The sequence below is a fragment of the Pygocentrus nattereri genome, chromosome 18, assembly GCF_015220715.1.
Source record: "Pygocentrus nattereri isolate fPygNat1 chromosome 18, fPygNat1.pri, whole genome shotgun sequence".
Classification (NCBI taxonomy): Eukaryota; Metazoa; Chordata; class Actinopteri; order Characiformes; family Serrasalmidae; genus Pygocentrus; species Pygocentrus nattereri.
The window spans coordinates 35,065,459-35,083,717 of NC_051228.1; the positions used below are offsets into that span (position 1 = coordinate 35,065,459).

An 18,259-nucleotide genomic window follows, 5' to 3' on the forward strand; every position below is an offset into this window, starting at 1 on the left:
TCCACTATGGAGAACCCATTGACCCCCTCAGGACACATACAGAACAGTTGTCAATCAGGCCTGATACAATTAATTGATTAAACCGTCAATTAAATTCTTTGGAGTGAGCAACTGCAAACAATTACTTAGCAGTTTGCTTGATAATAATGCATAATTAAAATGAAACCTTAAACCTTAAAATGAAACCCTATACTTCGTTAAAATAGCACAAAGACAACATATCAAATGTTAAAACTAGACATGTCATTGTTTCTGGAAAAATATTTGCCTATTATGAAGTTGATTTGCATGATTTGCATATTTTTATTCACATTTTGCATGGCTACCAACTTTTTGGAATCACGGTTATAAGACTGGTCTCACTGGTTTCACAGTAGGACACTGACTGTACGCCGATCAGGCATAACATTATGAGCACCTCCTTGTTTCTACACTCATTGTCCATTTTATCAGCTCCACTTACTGTATAGCTGCACTTTGTAGATCTACAGTTACAGACTGTGGTCCATCTGTTTCTCTGATACTCTGTTACCCTGTTCTTCAGTGGTCAGGACCCCCATGGACCCTCACAGAGGGTGGTGTGTCATTCTCAGCACTCAAGTAACACTGTGTGTTGTGCTGATATGAGTAGAGTTTTTAAACACTGTGTCCACTCACTGTCCACTCTATTAGACACTTCTACCTCGTAGATGTAAAGTCAGAGATGACAGCTCATCTGCTGCTGCACAGTTTGTGTTGGTCATCCTCTAGTCCTTCATCAGCGGTCACAGGACGCTGCCCACAGGACGCTGCCCACAGGACGCTGTTGGCTGGATATTTTTGGTTGGTGGACTATTCTCAGTCCAGCAGTGACACTGAGATGTTTAAAACTCCAGCAGTACTGCTGCGTCTGATCCACTCAAACCATCACAACATACCCTAACACACCACCACCACATCAGTGTTACCGCAGTGCTGAGAATGATCCACCACCCAAATAGTACCTGCACTGTGAGGGTCCGTGGGGGTCCTGACCACTGAAGAACAGGGTAACAGAGTATCAGAGAAACAGATGGACTACAGTCTGTAACTGTAGAACTACAAAGACCAGCTATACAGTAAGTGGAGCTGATAAAATGGACAATGAGCGTAGAAACGAGGAGGTAGTTTTAATAAAGTGTCTGATTGGTGTGTGTAGGCCCATAAATATTTGGACAGCGACACAATCTTCATGATTTGGGCTCTGCATACCACCACATTGGATCTGAAATGAAACAACTGAGATGCAATGTTTAGGAATTACAACCATTTTTCAACAAAGTCTCCTCATTTCGGGGGCTCAAAAGTAATTGGACAAATAAACTTTACCATAAATAAAATGTTCATTTTTAATACTTTATTGAGATTCCTTTGCAGGCAATGACTGCCTGAAGTCTGGAACTCATGGACTTCACCAAACACTGGGTTTCCTCCTTTGTGATGCTTTGCCAGGCCTTTACTGCAGCCGCCTTCAGTTGTTGCTTGTTTGTGGGTCTTTCTGCCTTAAGTTTTGTCTTAAGCAAGTGAAATACATGGTCGAACGGGTCAAGATCTGGTGATTGACTCAGCCCTTGCAGAATATTCCACTTCGTCCAATCACCCTTGCTGCATTTGGTTGAATCTGAGCAGAAAGTAAATCCCTGTACACGTCAGAATTCATCCGGCTGCTTCTGTCTTCTGTCACATCATCAGTAAACACTAGTGACCCAGTGCCATTGGAAGCCATGCATTTCCATGCCATCACACTGCCTCCACCATGTTTCACAGATGATGTGATGTGCTTTGGATCATCCGTTTCAAGCCTTCTCCATACTTTCTTCTTCCCATTATTCTGGTACAGGTTGATCTTAGTTTCATCTGTCCAAAGAATGCTGTTCCAGACGTTCCAGGCTTCTTTAGACGTTTTTTGGCAAAGTCTAATCTGGCCTTTCTATTTTTGAGGCTGATTAGTGGTTTGCACCTTCTGGTGAACCCTCTGTATTTGCTCTCATGAAGTCTTCTCTTTATGGTAGACTTAGATACTGATACACCTACTTCCTGGAGAGTTTTCTTAGCTTGGGTGGATGTTGTGAAGGATTTTTTCTTCAGCATGGAAAGGATTATGCAGTCATCCACCACTGTTGTCTTCCATGGACATCCAGGCCTTTTTGAGTTCCTGAGCTCACAAATGGGCTCCTTCTTTCCCCAGAATGTACCAAACTGTTGATTTGGCCACTCCTAACATTTCTGCTCTCTCTCTGATGGATTTCTGAAGTCTGCTTCACTTCCATTGAGAACTCCTTTGACTGCATGTTGTGGGTTCACAGCAACAGCTTCCAAATGCAAATGCCACACCTGGAATCAACTCCAGACCTTTTACTTGTCTAATTGATGATGGATTAATGAGGGAATGGCTCATGCAGCCCACGAAACAGCTTTTAAGATAATTGTCCAATTAGCTTCGGACCCTTGAAAAAGAGGCAGCTACATATTAAAGAGCCGTAATTCCTAAACCCTTCCTCCAATTGGGATATGAATACCCTCACATTAAAGCTGAGAGCCTTTAAAGTTGATTATATAACTTTATCTTGAGTATGTTTTGGTAAACAGCTAAAATACCAAAACTTGTGTCACTGTCCAAATATTTCTGGGCCTAACTGTGTGTGTGTGTATGTGTGTGTGTGTGTATATATATATATATATATATATATATATATATATATATATATATATGTGTGTGTGTGTGTGTGTGTGTGTGTGTGTGTGTGTGTGTGTATGTATGTATATATATATATATGTATGTATGTGTGTGTGTATATATATATATATATATATATATATATATATATATATATATAATATACATATATACAGTATATAAAGTCTAAGTATATATGTTTTAGAACAAAATCAAATTTACAGAGCATTCTTTAATATCATTTATTATCAGGAAAAGATACCAAATATTCATTTTTTCAATATTTACTGTCTGCACAAATATAAAGTGTATATTCCACTTTTTTACAGCTGCAGTCACAAGTACAAACTGCAAAATCACATGCTTTGGTAATACAATAATTCTCAAGCTGTTTGTGGGCTGGTGCAGATTTTCTGTGAAGTAACAGTCTGGGCAAAGTTTTTCATCACTGCCTTGAGAGGTGTCGGCGGGGAGGGGGCTCTGAGGGTCATGTGATTACCGTGTCTTCAGCAAGAGTTCATCTTGAAGTCAAATGCCTGTCCTGTCGTGAGCGAGTGATGGAAAAGGTGCATCTAAAACCTCAGCAAACTCAAAAGCCGGGACTGATGACAACTGATCCTGGATGCTGCCCGTCTGTATGGATCAGTGCAGATCAGAAATTTTGGGCACTCGGTTCCTGAGGTCCTGGAGTTCATGTTGTGAGAGGTAGAAGTGATGGTTGACTTCAGTGACAGACACATCCCGCAGTCTGGGAATGGCTCCATCCTGCACAGTATCCAGGCGCTGACTCTTAGCAAAGTGATCTATAGGGGAATTGAAATAAATTGCAAGGATGTTCCACAAAGCAAGAGTAATGCATGACAATAGTCCTAGAAAATCTCAGTGCCTTTATTAATTTGAGCGTTTCATAACTTCATAATCACTAAATGATTGGTGGGGGGGTGGGTGGTCCTCCGTGTTGGCTGGTTACTAACTCACTCACTCAGCATAGTGGCTGAGACTAGCCTCAATGGCAACAATATGTTTGGGTCAATAATTCTTCTTCTGGAAAGACTCTTTTCTGGTTCACACATTAACCTTAACTCCTCGAGACCACCGGTGCTTCCAAAACGCACTTGGTCATGATCTTCATAACTTTCATACTCCATAAGCTCCATTCAGAAGCTGGGCGTCGTGTGAGGCTGTAGCTCTTCTCTCCAGTCTAATAGACGGTGACGTCATTTTAAACCCTTATAATAAAAGAAGCTGAACTTTGTTTTTCTACTGGAAGTCGACCCGTTTTCCCCCAAATCTGGGCTCTAAACTATAAACAGATGCCGTCTCTTCAGTGATCTGCTCTGGAAACATGACTTTTATAAAAATAACACAAAGAGCGTCTGAGATTTTTGGCTTTCAGCAGTAAATTGTAAGCATATATTGATATGTGGAGATCATAAAACACATGTTCTATTAATTTGAGGAGAGCTTTTACAAAAAAAAAATAAATAAAAAATAAATGTATATTTATTTCATGCAGTTACTGAATAATTTGCCTTATGTCTTGGTCATGTAAATTCAGATGGACAAACTAAAATACACCCTGGTGAATGAGAGGTCTTACAAATATTGTGTGGCATATATATATTTTTTTTAGAGGTATAAACCCTAGAGAGATGAGCAGAAGGGCTTCTGGATCATCTTTCCACTTTATTGCTTTATTTTTTTTCCCATGCAAAAAAAAGAGGCTGTGCTATGTACAATGTTTGTCATGTCTTTTATGGCCACACCCACATTTTATAAAGAAACAAATGCCATAGTTGAAACTGTATAATTTACATTTACAGTGTAGTAAATGCTGTTATGCTGGTGCAAAGGGTTCAGTGCGAATGCACTCAGTGGGCCCTCACCCATCTCTTAGAAATGTTTGAAAATAATTACATCAACTATATTATTGCCTGCTTCTCTTCCAGCAGCAGCGACCACAACTGGATCCAATCAAATCTAGTGAAGCCGAACCATTTCTGTCCTGACGATGGAAAAGTGAGGAGAGGTGGGGAAGACCTGCAATTCTGTCTTAACCTATTCATATTGGCAATATTCACTTAGTAATGACACCAATTACTCACAAATATAAACTGTACACTTAAGCAAACTTTTAAATGAGGGAGTCTCAAGGCTCCTCTCCACTTGGAGCCCCTGGTCAGCTCAACAACTCGCCCAGCTGGGATCCCCGGTGACATGATTCTACAGAAAACTGATCCCATACCTGTGATGTTGTCCACACAACACAGGGGAGCTGTGTTGATCATATTGACTCCAAACAGCATCACCAGACTCAATGTTAAAGCAACCAGCAGGTAGATCGGCAAGGCAAGAGCCCAGTACCTGTAGATAACATGAACATATCATTCAATTTTTAATCCCAAGACAATTGGTTACTACTCACCAGTGGTGGACAGTAACTAAGTAAATGTAATTGGTTTCTGTACTTAAGTATTTTTTGGTGCATCTGTACTGAAGTTTTTCCATTTCTGGGCGACTTTTTCCTTTCACTCCACTACATTTCAGAGTCTAATATCCGACTTTTTCCTCCTACATTTTGAGAAATCTGTCGTTCCTTTTGGTTTCTGTGTGTATAAAAACGTAACATGTCAAAACGAAAGAAGCGCAAAGCCAGAGCACCAATCAGGGCCCAGCGGTCACTTTGTTTAGAGCTGGTTTTGACCTGTCGGTCATACTGACCCAGTGCAGCACGCGGTTCAACGTCAGCGCAGCAGCGTAAAACTTTGGGAGAGTCTGTTCAACATAAACGATGAACTAACCTAACTTTGTGTAAATAGAGCACAATATAGAAATATGTCCACATATGCAGTCGAGACTGACGCGGCTTTTTTCTGAATTTCTACAAACACCATTTCATTTTATAGTAAATGAGTTTGGGCTGGTTTATGTTTATGAACAGACGCCTACAGATCAACATAGTAAAGGAGCTCATCTGTGATCCTGAGTTTAAAGCCAGTTTTTATTCAACTTAAACTTGGAACTAAGTTGTAAATAAATCTGAAACTGAAACTTTGCTTGTGTGTAAAAAGTGATTTCAGAGCCACTCGGTTCTCCCTGATGGAAACTGTTTACCTTCAGTGTTTTGTGCTTCTGATCATTTTAATAGACGTCAGCGTCACTAATTAATGACGTGCTATTAAAAGACTGGTTTACCAAGAGAGACGCTGGAGGACTTTCACCTGAAATGAGTTCATGAAGCCAGTCTGGTTATAAAAATGATAACAGGGCATCAGAGCCAGAATTACTCTTTTAGTACTTTTACTTTATACTTAAGTACATTTGAAGGGAAATACTTTAGTACTTTTACTCAAGTGGAGGTCTAAAGGGAGGAATTTCTACTTTTACTGGATTAATATTTTACCTTGGGCGTCTCTACTTAAACTCAAGAACATGGTTTGTGTACTTTGTCCACTGCTGCTATTTACAAACACACAGCACCCTTCACTCCACTCCCCATCCCATACATACAGGCTATCAAAGAACATGATCCACATACTTTTGAGGCCAGTACGTCAATCCAACAGAGTGGAGCCAAGACTCAGGAATATACGCCCATACTAAATAAAGCACTGGGTGACAGAAGGAGACACAGAAAACACATTAGCTTGGTCATTGATTAACACACTAATACTGTGTATTTGCATTCGTGAAATATTCCTAATGATTTTGTTTGTAGTAAAGTCTACCAGTGTGTTTACTAAAAATAACAATGACAAACAAGGTTATTAATAAAAATTCCACCGGTCTTTCAAAATTTCTGCACAATGAAATCGTAAACAAAGACGGGAACAAAATAACTAGAATTTGATGTAAAATTGTTCATAGAATTGCTCTCACTGGTGGAGACGGGCGCCCGACGCCTCTAAAAGCTGCATTAGTGACAGGTATCAAGTGAAACTGCTATAAATATGCCGCCTGATGCCTGAGACACTGTTTTACAGTCTTTCTCAGGGAGGCTTTTGGCTTAAAATGTATTTTTCGAGCCAGTTATGGCGGAGAGGTACACGCAGGGTGGAGTAAGGCAAAACATTCCCCAAAGTAAAGACATTGTTTTTTAGACTCATCACTACATCACCGTCATCACCATTACAAATAAAAACTCAGAAGACACGTGTCCGGTCACTGCCAGACCGTATGGTGAATAAAATGGCTATATTTGCATTGAAGGCAGGACCGCCTGGTTCCCATCACCACCACTGGGAACATTTCAGGCTTGTACCCTTTCGCGTCAGACAGAAGCTCTAAAGGGCCACGGATTCACATGTTTTTGTTTTACTCTGGTTTTTCACGATGAGTTAATTTTCATTTGTTTTCTGGAGATCTTATGATATTCGTGCCATTATCATGGCAAATGTTCTCGAGATCGCAAATCAAATGTTTATTGTCACATCACATTTACTCAGGTGTGAGGTGAGGGAATTTCGGCACACAGCCCCCTTGCACTACTTAAATATGCAAAAAATATATTTCCATTTATGCAGTGTGTGAGGTATTGAGACGTGTGTGTGTGTATTATATATAAAAACATCAAGCTGATTTGTATTGAATTGTATAGTTTATCAATGTATATATATATACACATACATACACACACACATATATATAATACATATCTGATTTGTATAGAACTGTATAGCATATCAGTGTGTATATTTATATATATGTGTGTGTGTGTGTATATATATATATATATATATATATATATATATATATATATATATATATATATATATGTATGTATGTGTGTGCCACACACACACACACACACACCGGTATTCTGTACAAATCAGATTTATATATATATATAAAAAAAACATATATACACATCGATAATCTATACAATTCAATACAAATCAGATTATACAGGTTCTCGAGTTATTTAGCTTTATCAGGACACTGTTGAACACTTTCATTTAGATAACATTTGTTAAAGCGACATTCAGCTGTATCGTGATAATGATGTAATTAACTCGAGATCTCTAGAAAACAATAGACAATAACCCGTCGCGTCAGGAAAAAGGAGTAAAACGCGCGAATTCCGTATCAAACCACTGTGCGCGACTGAAGGACGCAGCGAGTGCAGAAATTGGGAGAAGCCGGTTTGAGTGTCCAGCCGGGAGAGGCGCGCCCACCCAGGCCGAACTGAGACCCCAGGAACAGCACGAAGCCGTAGATCGCGCGCTCGGGCAGCGGAGACGGGGAGTTCACAGCCATGGCGCTCAGTCGGCCCTGCAGCCGAGACTCGGCGTGGCGAACAGGAGGAACTCACGGCCCGATCCGTCTGAAGCGGCTCTTCAGACCCCATTAAACCCCTCGCGTCCGAACAAGCGGCTTCCCGTTTGGCTAAGGCGCAGTTCGAGGCTGCTGACTCATCACTGCCACCTTCAGGTTTGGAGGACCACGGCGCTCAAACGTCGCGTGTATCAAAGATTACATTTCCATTACAGACACAAAGTCCACGTCTGTGTTTTATTTAGATCAGGTAGGGGTTTCGATGAACCAAGCAACCACTTTTTTGATAATTCACACGAGACAACAAGAACGCTGCTTTTTCAGAACCAGGTTAGGGGCGTCTGGCCGCGTCCTATTGCTCACGTTATAGCAGCAGTATGACTGCCGGACGCCAGAGGGCGCTCGAGAGCGAGTCCTAAATGAACGGGGGTAAAAGCGGTTAAACGGCTAAACACGCTAAACTAGTTTCTAACCACGTGTCCTGGACAAAGTGCGGAGTAGGAGGACGTGATTTCACTAAAATGCAGAGAAAACTATTTTTTTTCCACAGCAAACAGGTTTTTGGCAGGAGGATGCTAACATTATTGTTATTGAGGGCTGATTGGTTGGCATTACTGCCACTCAGTGCTGATTGATTATCATTACTACCACTCAGTGCTGATTGATTATCATTACTACCACTCAATGCTGATTTGTTGGCATTACTGTATGCACTGTACATTACACTTTGAATGACCGTTGTGTATGAAAGGTGCTATATAAATAAACTTGCCTTGTCTAAGATTTCTTTTTTTTGTTTTTTTTAGTGAACTACCCCTCTACTTTCTAAACTTAAAGACGCGTTCTGGGCGAGCGGTTAGAAACTATTTCAACTTTTCGTTTCTTAGCCGTTGAGCTCCATTCACTCCCATTCATTGAGGACTCACTCGCGGGCGCCCTCTGCTGTTCAGCAGGCCTGTTTGTGATATAACGGGGGTGAATAGGAAGCGGCCAGATTCCTCATAAACCAGCTCCTATTCGATCTTCAGGTTTAGATTATTGACGTCTCTCCCCATTAAACGCGAAAGCCGCCTGGTCTTATATGCCTCGAAACGGCTGTCGAGTGAACAGACTTTGCGCACATTCTCCTTCTCTCCTTTGTGTCAAAACACGAATAACCGCCAGAGGGCGCTACCGCCTGTTCGCGCTGCACGTCGCCTCGCTGTACCTACACACTGACAGAGGAGGTAGGAGTGCGTGGCCCTATGTTTCAGGAAACATCCCTCCAGCTGAAGACACGGCGTTCATGGACAGGTTTGTAATGTAACGTTATATTAGACACTCGCGTGGCTTGACAGGTGTTTTAGCTGTAATATCTGATGTTCTAAAGAAGTGTTTTGTACACATTTGTGGGCAGAGTCGATGAGTAACCGCCAGCCTGGGCCGCCGTGTAGACACAGACCGCAGGGTTTACTAATCAATTGCTGAGCGAAGCGGGCTCTGTGAGTTAGCCTGACGCCTTTGCGTTAATGAGGCGAAAAGAGAGGAAAACCCCGCAGGGCAGAGTCTTCGACTTGGGCTCAAGCCAAGCAAATCTCTGGCGAGCCCTCCTTTCCGAGACCCATCCATCTTTTCAAGCTCGGCTAGCTGGCTAACTCTCGGTAGCGTTCCTGGTTCCAATTCGCCTCTCCTCACTTCCCCTAGACACTCAGTTAGGGTGCTCCGCTGTTATCGGGACGTGTGCTATTTACCTTTACCTGACATGCAGTACTTTTCGTAAAGCAAACACGTGTGATGCTGTGGAGCTCGGATACAGTGCGATATGACAGCGGTTCCTTATCGCCTCCACACTTTCATCGAGGGTGTAACCACGAGAAGTGACTCTCTAACTAGGTTGTTTAGGTTTGGAACAGACCGACCTGATCTAGAAGCAGCCAGCTGAGCAGTTCGACCAGTTAAGTCAGAAGGGTTAAACTGCCCCTCCACACCCAGGTCACACCTAATCGGCTACTTATTCCAGCTTGTTTGACTTTGCCTAACCTAGTTCAGTCTTGTGTGTGTGTGTGTGTGTGTGTGTGTGTGTGTGAGTCCTCCATCTGTTAACCATTCTTGTTTTTTTAGGTTCCCACCTACAGTGTTAGAATCTGAAGATTCAGATGTTGAGGAGGGTCCAGATGTGGTCCGACATAAGACCAAAATTGTAAGTGTGAATATGAAAACCAGAAAGCTTAAATGGGGAATTCCATCAAACAAAGTTCCAAGAGCTCTGTGTAGTTCAGTCATTGAGATGTAAAGCCGTGTGCGCTTTGATCTCGGATGCTTCGTTTCCTTACGGTGGTGGTGATGGAACCCAGGGACCGTGATTTCTGCAGCACACGTAGAGCCGTTTTAGGGTAGGGAGAGAGTTGAGCGTCCTGACAGCCTGGTGGATGAAGCTCCCCCCCAGTCTGCTGGTCCTGGCCCGGAGACCCCACAGCCTTCTTCCTGATGGCAGTAGGCTGAAGAAGCTGTGTAGTGGATGAGTGGGATCACCTGCCATGCAGAGGGCTTTCCAGGTGAGACGGGAGCTGTATACCTCTCGGATGGAGGGGAGGGAGGCGCCAACGACCTTCTCAGCAAAATATACATTTCAAGCTAAAATCTTCTTGTGAAAGTATCAGAAACAATGAGTGTCTTTACATGCGCTCAGTGATCCAATCAACATGTTTACACGCACTTGAGTCATCAGATAACTGGGAAACTCCGGGTCCGCATGAGTCAGACAGTCATCGGATTTCTGCTGTGCAACCAGGGAATAAACTCGCAGGAGAAGACGTGACGTAAACATAACGTAAAACTCAAACGTCATACCGCAGCTTTTTTTAAACATCGCGACTTTACCTGAAAACATGAATTCGCATCATCTAGGAGACGAAGAATATTTAAATCCTTTATTTCGTGTTTGGTTTCCGAGCCGCGCCAACAGTGTTTTGCTGCATCTCGTGACATCGACCATCTGACCTCACGCGTGCGCAGGCTGAGGAATCCGATAGAAATCGGAGTACGAGTTTACACGCACTGAGAAATCTGATTACCGAGCTGAAATCCGGCTCTTTTATCGGATTTCTCGATCGGAGTGTGGTGTTTACATGACCATTTGAATAACCGGATAACTGCAGAAATCCGATTATGATCGGATTATTGAGTGCATGTAAATGTATACAGTAGAGTATTGCTTACCATTTCATGCAGTAGCTTCCTTTGAATGTGCTTTTAGAGGCACTAAACGCTTTGGACGTCTGGTTCCTTTCACCATCACTGCTAACGATTCGGTGACATTCTCTTCACGTCAGGGCACGTTTGAGTGTGTTTGTTTACGTCTTCACCATTTAATTGTACGATAGTATTTAAAAAATTGGGTGGATTCCCCCTTAAAGGAGACAGTTCAGAATAATCTAATTTAGACAGGTGAGCTGTTTACCACCGACAGAGTTGATTGTGCAAAACAATGTTATGCATCCAAAGTTTGTTTATAGTTTTGCACGGAAGCTGTGAGGCTATTATAACTAACAAATAGTGTAAATCTGTGTCGCTGAGTCTTTTTTTTTGGGGGGGGGGGGTCTGAGTCTTTTTGGGGGGCAGCAGTCTGAGTCTTTTGGGGGGGGGGCGGTCTGAGTCTTTTGGGGGGGCACAGTTCTGTTACATTCTCATAGTTCCATTGCAAACTAGCTTCAAACACTGGACATGCCAATCAACTGTTACGGGTTTCGATTTTTCAGTTAATCATTCATTTAACAGACAAACTTTACTTATTTACACAGTGATGTCGTTCAGAGTCCTTTTCTTTATTTATTGACATTTCTGATTTTTATTCTCCTTGTAGATTTACCAGAATACTTTTCCATATATTCACATGGAACCACCTGGTAAGATTGTACTACTTTACTTTAACTGAGTGGATATGCCAGCGTATATATTAACGTATAATGTATAAAATATAAACGGCCATTCTACAGAAACCATTTTTTGTGTCCCTAGCATTTATAAAAATATTACACTTATAAAACGTGTTAGGGTTACAATTTATTTATATTTTAAAAACAACAATTAAAAAAAAAAAATCAATCATATAGAATTCCAAGCACCACAGAAGTGCTGGGAGAAATTTTCTCATTAAGCTCGTGATTTAATATGAAGCTTTAGTTGAAGTCGCTGTTGTGACTGACTTTATTCTGAGGTCACTTGTGGAAAAAATAGAATAGAAATGGATTAAATTACATATTTTGGTGGATGTTGCATGATTGACAGCATGTGATTTGATGCTCTGCAGTAAAATACATTTTTCATTAAAATTGTCTCCGGTGTTACCTTTATTGTGTATAACACCAATGACGATCAGTAACACCAGTGACTTCTGTGGAGAGACAGAAAAGTGGACGTTTCTGTAGAATGACCCATATCAAGCCTTTTAATGCAGGCTGGCTGTTTGCATCTTGTAAAAGCTATTGAAAAGTGATGGAACACACAGGGCTTGCGGGAGAGAAAGGTGCTGTATCGTGTTGTGTATTTTTATTGTGTGGTTTATTTGTCGTTTAGATGTCCTGTATGAGCGGTGGGCTAAAATAAAGCTGGAAACGAGGCAGGCTCTCGGACACATGCTGCACATCTCTGTGTTCTGGTGGCACGTTCTGTTTCGGCAGCAGGAGAATCACAGCACTACTGCCTGGGCGGTGGATATGGGCTTCTTGGACTCCAAGTGAGTTGAACTCTTCGTTTTCGCATGATGCAGTGATGCAGCAGAGTTGCCGATTTCAGTGAGTGCATCATCTGCTGATTCCAGTCAGTGCATTTAGGTCTATCCAGAACCTTCATATGAGCCTTAGAGATCTGTCAGTATTGCTCTATTGGAGCTGGGCCACAGATTTCAACACTGTTCCTAATGTAAGGAAATGGAAGTGGCAAATAGAAATGGGGTCATTTGTATGATTGGGGTTGAGCAGGAACTGTGACAACTTTGGGCCCCATTCATCAACCGCTCTGAAGAAGAAAACCCACGTATGCAGTTTTCACAGAGGTTCTGACATTCACCAGTCTTGTCTTATTTGGGATTTGATCTTGGGTAAGAACACAATCTACACACACTCGAGCACAGAAGTGCGAACAATGCTGTGCTTTAAGAAAATGTCATGAAGCTGACGTCTAATTTTTCTTGAGACCTTTCTCAAGAACATGTTTAAGAAGAAAACCCGGGAAGATATTAGTGAATGAGGCCAATTGTTCTTTTTCATCAACCAGTTCATTACAGTGGGTTGTACCTGTGTAGTAACAATGCAGAGTTACAGCAATGTTTCCATTAGAAGAAATAAAAAAGAAATAAAATCTTAAATATTATTGTAGGCTACGTTCAAAGTGGCCCAAATCTGATTTTCTCAACGAGATTTTCTCATGAGATGTTTTTTTTGTTTGGCTGTTCACATCATCTTTTAAATGGGACCTGCATGCGACGTCAGTCTGAACAGATCAGCTCCTAAACCGACCCGCATGCAGAGCTTCTCGCGGCTTCATGTGGCGCACCTAAACAATCATGACTGCCAACGAGCGCCAGTCGATGCACGAGGTCATCTTCACCAGGATCACAGGAGCCGTCATGAAACTTTATTGATTGACAGTTGGCCTCATCATTTGAGCTCGCTGTAAAAAATTAATGTTATTCGGACACAGTCACTTCTTTGGTTCGTGTCGTCGGATTCTTTCGACTTTGCCTTTGGAATTTTTCATGTTCCTGCAGCCTCGATCTCCTGCAGCTGCGGTCAGTCGTTTCTAAGTCTCTTTGAACACTCAGGGTTTTGGGTAAGTCTCTTGTAATGTTTGTACAGAAATATCAACCAAATGTTTGAGCCTCAGCGGAGTGAAGTGATGACGAATGTCCAGTTGGACTGACATAAAAGGTGCATGAATTCCAGTCTGGCTGTTCAGACTGGGGTCGCACTGCCGCAGATCGGACACGGATCAGATTTCAGTACCAGATATGAAAGCGTCTCAAGTCAGAATTGAAAATGTCAGATTAAATGTGTTTTTGCTGTTCGCACTGACGCACAGACCCATCTGTGTCACATATGGAAAAAAGATTGGATTTGGACCACTTTCGCCTGCTGGGCTGCCCACCGCTCCGGGCAAGTGTGCTCACTGCCCCCTAGTGTGTGTGTGTATTCACTAGAGTGTATGTGGTGTTTTTCCCTGTTGTGGGATTAATAAAGATCACTTAATCTTAATCTAATTAATATATGTGTGTATATTTACATAATGAATAGTGATTTTCTGGATGTTAATGTGTTTGTTTACCCATTTCCAAGCCTCTCCTCGAGGAAGCCCAGTATTATATGTAGTTAAAAAGCAGCTCCTGGTTTGACCAAACAGAGCTCAGTAAATTGAGCTCATTATGTAATTGATGATATTAACGAGTCTCTGTGGCGGCTGTGAAGGTGTCAAGGAAAAATATGGACCCAAGAACCTCTTGTTACTTTTTATTGTTTTTCTGTTTATCTGAATTATGAATACGACTTTATTCTAATGTATATTGTAATAAACTCACTGCTGAGGTCAACTGGTTAAACATTTGCTTAGATGCTTAAAACTTTTGCTCAGTACTGTATATAGAACCACATCCAACACATAGTCCATCAATCTGAAAAACATTTCACCCTGCAAAGAACACTTTAAACGTGCAGTTGGATCTTGGAGTGTTCATGGTTCTATATAGAGCCACTGTTTTTACTAAAGAACCATTGTACACACAAAAAGACGGTTCTTCATTGTCAGAAATGATGTTGGACCAGTCCGAGGTTTTCACATCACAACCACAACTTACTGGCAGTTTGGCCATTCAGCAGTCAAGCTAAAAAAGTATGTTGCAGTATAAGTTGGAGAAAAAGCACAATTAGATGTCCTCAAACCATTCAGCCCTAGTTAACAGTAAGAAAAGGCCATGGAAGGTACTGCTTTGGTGGACTGCTTCACTTGATCAGTGTCACATATAAGGGCATTGGTTACTTGGGTTTTTACGAAATATCGAGAATTGACCAGGGATGTAACGGTGCATTGTATCAGTGCTGTTAGGGAACCAGCCCTGTGACCGGAAGGTCGCCAGTTCAATCCCCTGAGCAGACAGTACGTGACTGAAGTGCCCTTGAGCAAGACACCTACACCCCAACTGCTCCCAGGGCGCTGTGGATAGGCCAACCGCTCCGGACAAGTGTGCTCACTGCCCCCTAGTGTGTGTGCTTTCACTAGTGTGTATGAGGGTTTCACTGCATGGATCGCTTAAATGCGGAGGTGAAATTTCCCCATCGTGGGACTAATAAGAGTCACTAATGCTTAATCTCTTCAAATTGACCCTGAAGAAAGACCTTTTCTTAGGCGTTTTTCTATTTAAAACACATTGCAGTTTGTAAAATATGATTGTGCCAAAAAGCTTCACCAGTATTTATTCATTTCACCTTCAATAGTTCAGCTTGAATCTGAATGTGAAATGAAGTGGAAGCAGGTTGTTCGTCTCCGTCGTTTCCTAAAACAGTGGCTGCATGTTCCAACTTCTCAACCGTTTTAGCCTCTTACGGTCATACTGATGTGTCACATCTTGTTTGGAGGGGAACTGTAGATTTCCTCTTTGCTGCTGCTTTTGTTCTGCAGCAGCTCACCGATCGGTAACGTTGATAATATGATATCCATGAATCAAGTTATTGCTTGGTTGTCTTGATGACGATCGCACATCCCTTTTATGTCACTTGATTGATGAAGGGAAATGCAGAATAGCAGAGGCTGCAATGCAAGGTTGTGCATGACCTAAAAAACATAAAAGATGTGAAAAGAAAACACTTCAATGGCGTCTGAAAAGCTGGTTTTCTCTGTAGAGAAATTTAGAGAATATACAGTGCATTCAAGGCAGGCACTCGGCACGGTGAGATACTAATATCCTGTTAAAATCAAAAATAAGTGCATTGCTGTCTGCTTTTCAGCTCATTCTGTTTTAGTTTAGCAGAGAGAAAAGCAGCGCTGGCTAAGTGAGCCGCAGTTTCAAGCTGTTGGCCCAGCTGCTCTAAATTATCCATTTAATAGGGCTGCACACACAGGGTGAGTCAAAAGTCACAGGACACCGTTTTATTTCAGAAACGAAAGGGAAAATGACAGATCTGAATACCCCAGCAAGTGATGGGTGAGGGGGCTTATCTTTTAGGATATGTCCGGAACATGGCCAGCATCTTGAAAGCCGTCATATTGGATCAAGGGCAAGTTTTTTCCAATGGGAAGGTGGTCATATAGCATATCTAAGAAGACGGGAAGTGTCTCGGAAAATCGATTACCGCAATCAGATTTGCAATATCTCTTGTGGTTCAAAAGTTATCAACACAGAAAGTTGCGACGACAACTGGGAACGTTGCTTGTGATGCACAGCTATCTGACGGGTTCAGTGTGCCGTCCCTGGTGCTGAACACAGAGCTGAAGGCGCAGGATCCGATCGTTATGAACCTGCATGAGAACCTCTGGAGAAGTGCTGCCACAAGCCTCCACGATGCGGTGCTGACGGTGGTGTTTGTTGCTGATTTTCTCAGCATACACAGTTTGTTTGAGATGACCCCAGAGATAAAAGTCGATAATAAAATAAAAAATAAAATAAATTAAACCTGTCCTGTGACTTTTGACTCACCCTGTACTTTAATGCACACAGACTAGCTTGGTTATTTGTATTTTTTTTCTGGGTGCTAGCTTCCTCTTTTGTGTGTGTTGATCTGCTTTAGGTTTCCGTATCTGACGCAGTTGATGACTGAATTGGAAGTGATTTCATTGCATGATATGACCGACCAAACGGAAACGGTTTAATGTATTTTTGCTTCAACTTTACAAGAGAAACACTGGACGCAGCCCATTTCTAACTCGGATGTGTTCCGTTATTGTTTCTGCAATTTTCAGTAAAATGCCTTCAAGTGCATAGATAGAAAATCTATCGCTGTGGTCGTGACAAAAGGTCTTGCAAATATGTGAATTAGGGTATTAAGTGTTCAGTGTTTTTATAAAGGAAAAAGAATCCTTGTCTTTTAATTTACGGGATGAACCTTAATTGTCAGACTAATATCTGCAGGTTTTCACTCCCCAACTAATTTACAGGGTGAGTCAAAAGTCACAGGACACTGTTTTATTTGATTTTTTATGCTGTCACAAGCCTCCACGTTGCGGTGCTGAAGGTGGTGTTGCAGATTTTCTCAGCATACACAGTTTGTTTAAAAATACCGGTCTGCGTAAAAGGCTGAAAATGTCTGAAGTGTGGGACCAAGGCGGACAATGTAGTGCAGTGTATACACTGTAAAACGGACCTGGCCCACCAGAATAGTACTTCGTCAATGCTGCAGCACCTGAACCAAAAGCATCCTCCATGAGCAGCACCTCGCCAAGCGGACTCGGAGCCGCTACAGCGTATGTTTACGATGGTTAACTGATATGATCGCCAGCGCTTGGTAGAACGTACAGTATCTGTAATTATTTGTAGCCCATGTTAGGAGTCGATAGTGACCAGGCATAATAAGTAGCAAGACAGCAAATGCACTCTCTCCTCATCTCTCCCTCTCGCGCACACACACACACACACACACACACACACTCACTCACTCTGATGGGCTACATCTCAAAACACACTTTCCCCATACATAAGGTAGTAATAATAAATGCAACAGATGGACGAATTCATTTATGACTACGTTCACTACACACTTTTTCCTTTTTTTATTAGGATAAAACTAAGGACAAATAGCCTGACCTGTTTCTGAAGTTGTATTTCGTATTTTTTTTCATGTACATCATAAAAGTTTCACAGAAAGGTTGAATAAATGGGCTTAGTTCTGGAGCCAATAAGCCAGAGGTTTTAAGCTTTGATCTAGTAAACGTGTTGAGTGAGGAATAACAGCCAGTTGCTTGCTCATTTTAAGAGGCCTCTCATGTTGCATAACACACCGTCGATATAGTTGTTTAAAAACAAGTGTGAATTATCCGATTACTTGATTAATCGATGAAAAAATTGACAGAATGCTTGATTCCAAAAATATTTGATAGTTGCAGCCCTGTGATTTATTTGATTTATTTGGTTAAAAGGTCTTCCGCTGCTGACGATGCTGATATGACCGATACGGTTGACATTAGGTCTGTGGTTTGCTTGTAACCGATATTTAAGACATGACGAACTTTGGTAAGAAACAAATTTGTGGGGTTCTGGCTGGTGCAGCCATCTAAGCGTTGGCTTAGGAGAAAACGAGTTCAATCCCCGGTGATGCTACAGCCGTCTGT

General features: G+C 41.9%; 2 protein-coding genes across 3 annotated transcripts in view; one reads left to right on the top strand and one right to left on the bottom strand.

Moving 5' to 3' along the window:
• Positions 1 to 2,923: 2,923 nt before the first annotated feature.
• LOC108423762 (phosphatidylinositol glycan anchor biosynthesis, class P) lies at positions 2,924 to 8,095 on the bottom strand. Its single transcript, XM_017691295.2, has 4 exons — positions 7,870 to 8,095; positions 6,234 to 6,306; positions 4,941 to 5,059; positions 2,924 to 3,498 (listed from the first exon to the last, which is right to left on the bottom strand). Exons 1-4 carry the CDS (start codon positions 7,949 to 7,951, stop codon positions 3,338 to 3,340), a joined length of 435 nt encoding a protein of 144 aa, XP_017546784.1. The 5' UTR covers positions 7,952 to 8,095; the 3' UTR covers positions 2,924 to 3,337.
• A 1,040-nt stretch (positions 8,096 to 9,135) lies between these two features.
• Positions 9,136 to 18,259, top strand: part of ttc3 (tetratricopeptide repeat domain 3) — a 55,892-nt gene continuing 46,768 nt past the window's right edge. The window contains exons 1-4 of one of the 2 annotated variants that reach the window (XM_017691383.2): positions 9,136 to 9,262; positions 10,070 to 10,148; positions 11,811 to 11,853; positions 12,524 to 12,683. In XM_017691383.2, the coding sequence (XP_017546872.2) occupies positions 9,255 to 9,262; positions 10,070 to 10,148; positions 11,811 to 11,853; positions 12,524 to 12,683 (290 nt within the window). In that variant the 5' untranslated portion in view covers positions 9,136 to 9,254. Of the gene's footprint in view, positions 9,263 to 10,069; positions 10,149 to 10,183; positions 10,504 to 11,810; positions 11,854 to 12,523; positions 12,684 to 18,259 lie in introns of those variants that run through there. The other variant, XM_037547205.1, reaches the window with a different exon arrangement.

Excerpts from the sequence above, each read along its gene's own strand:
- LOC108423762 (XM_017691295.2), bottom strand. The coding sequence starts at position 7,951 with ATGGCTGTGAACTCCCCGTCTCCGCTGCCCGAGCGCGCGATCTACGGC. Across the intron at positions 6,307-7,869 it reads GGGGTCTCAGTTCGGCCTGG|TGCTTTATTTAGTATGGGCG; the intron begins GTGGGCGCGCCT and ends TCTGTCACCCAG. Across the intron at positions 5,060-6,233 it reads TTGACGTACTGGCCTCAAAA|GTACTGGGCTCTTGCCTTGC; the intron begins GTATGTGGATCA and ends TGTTATCTACAG.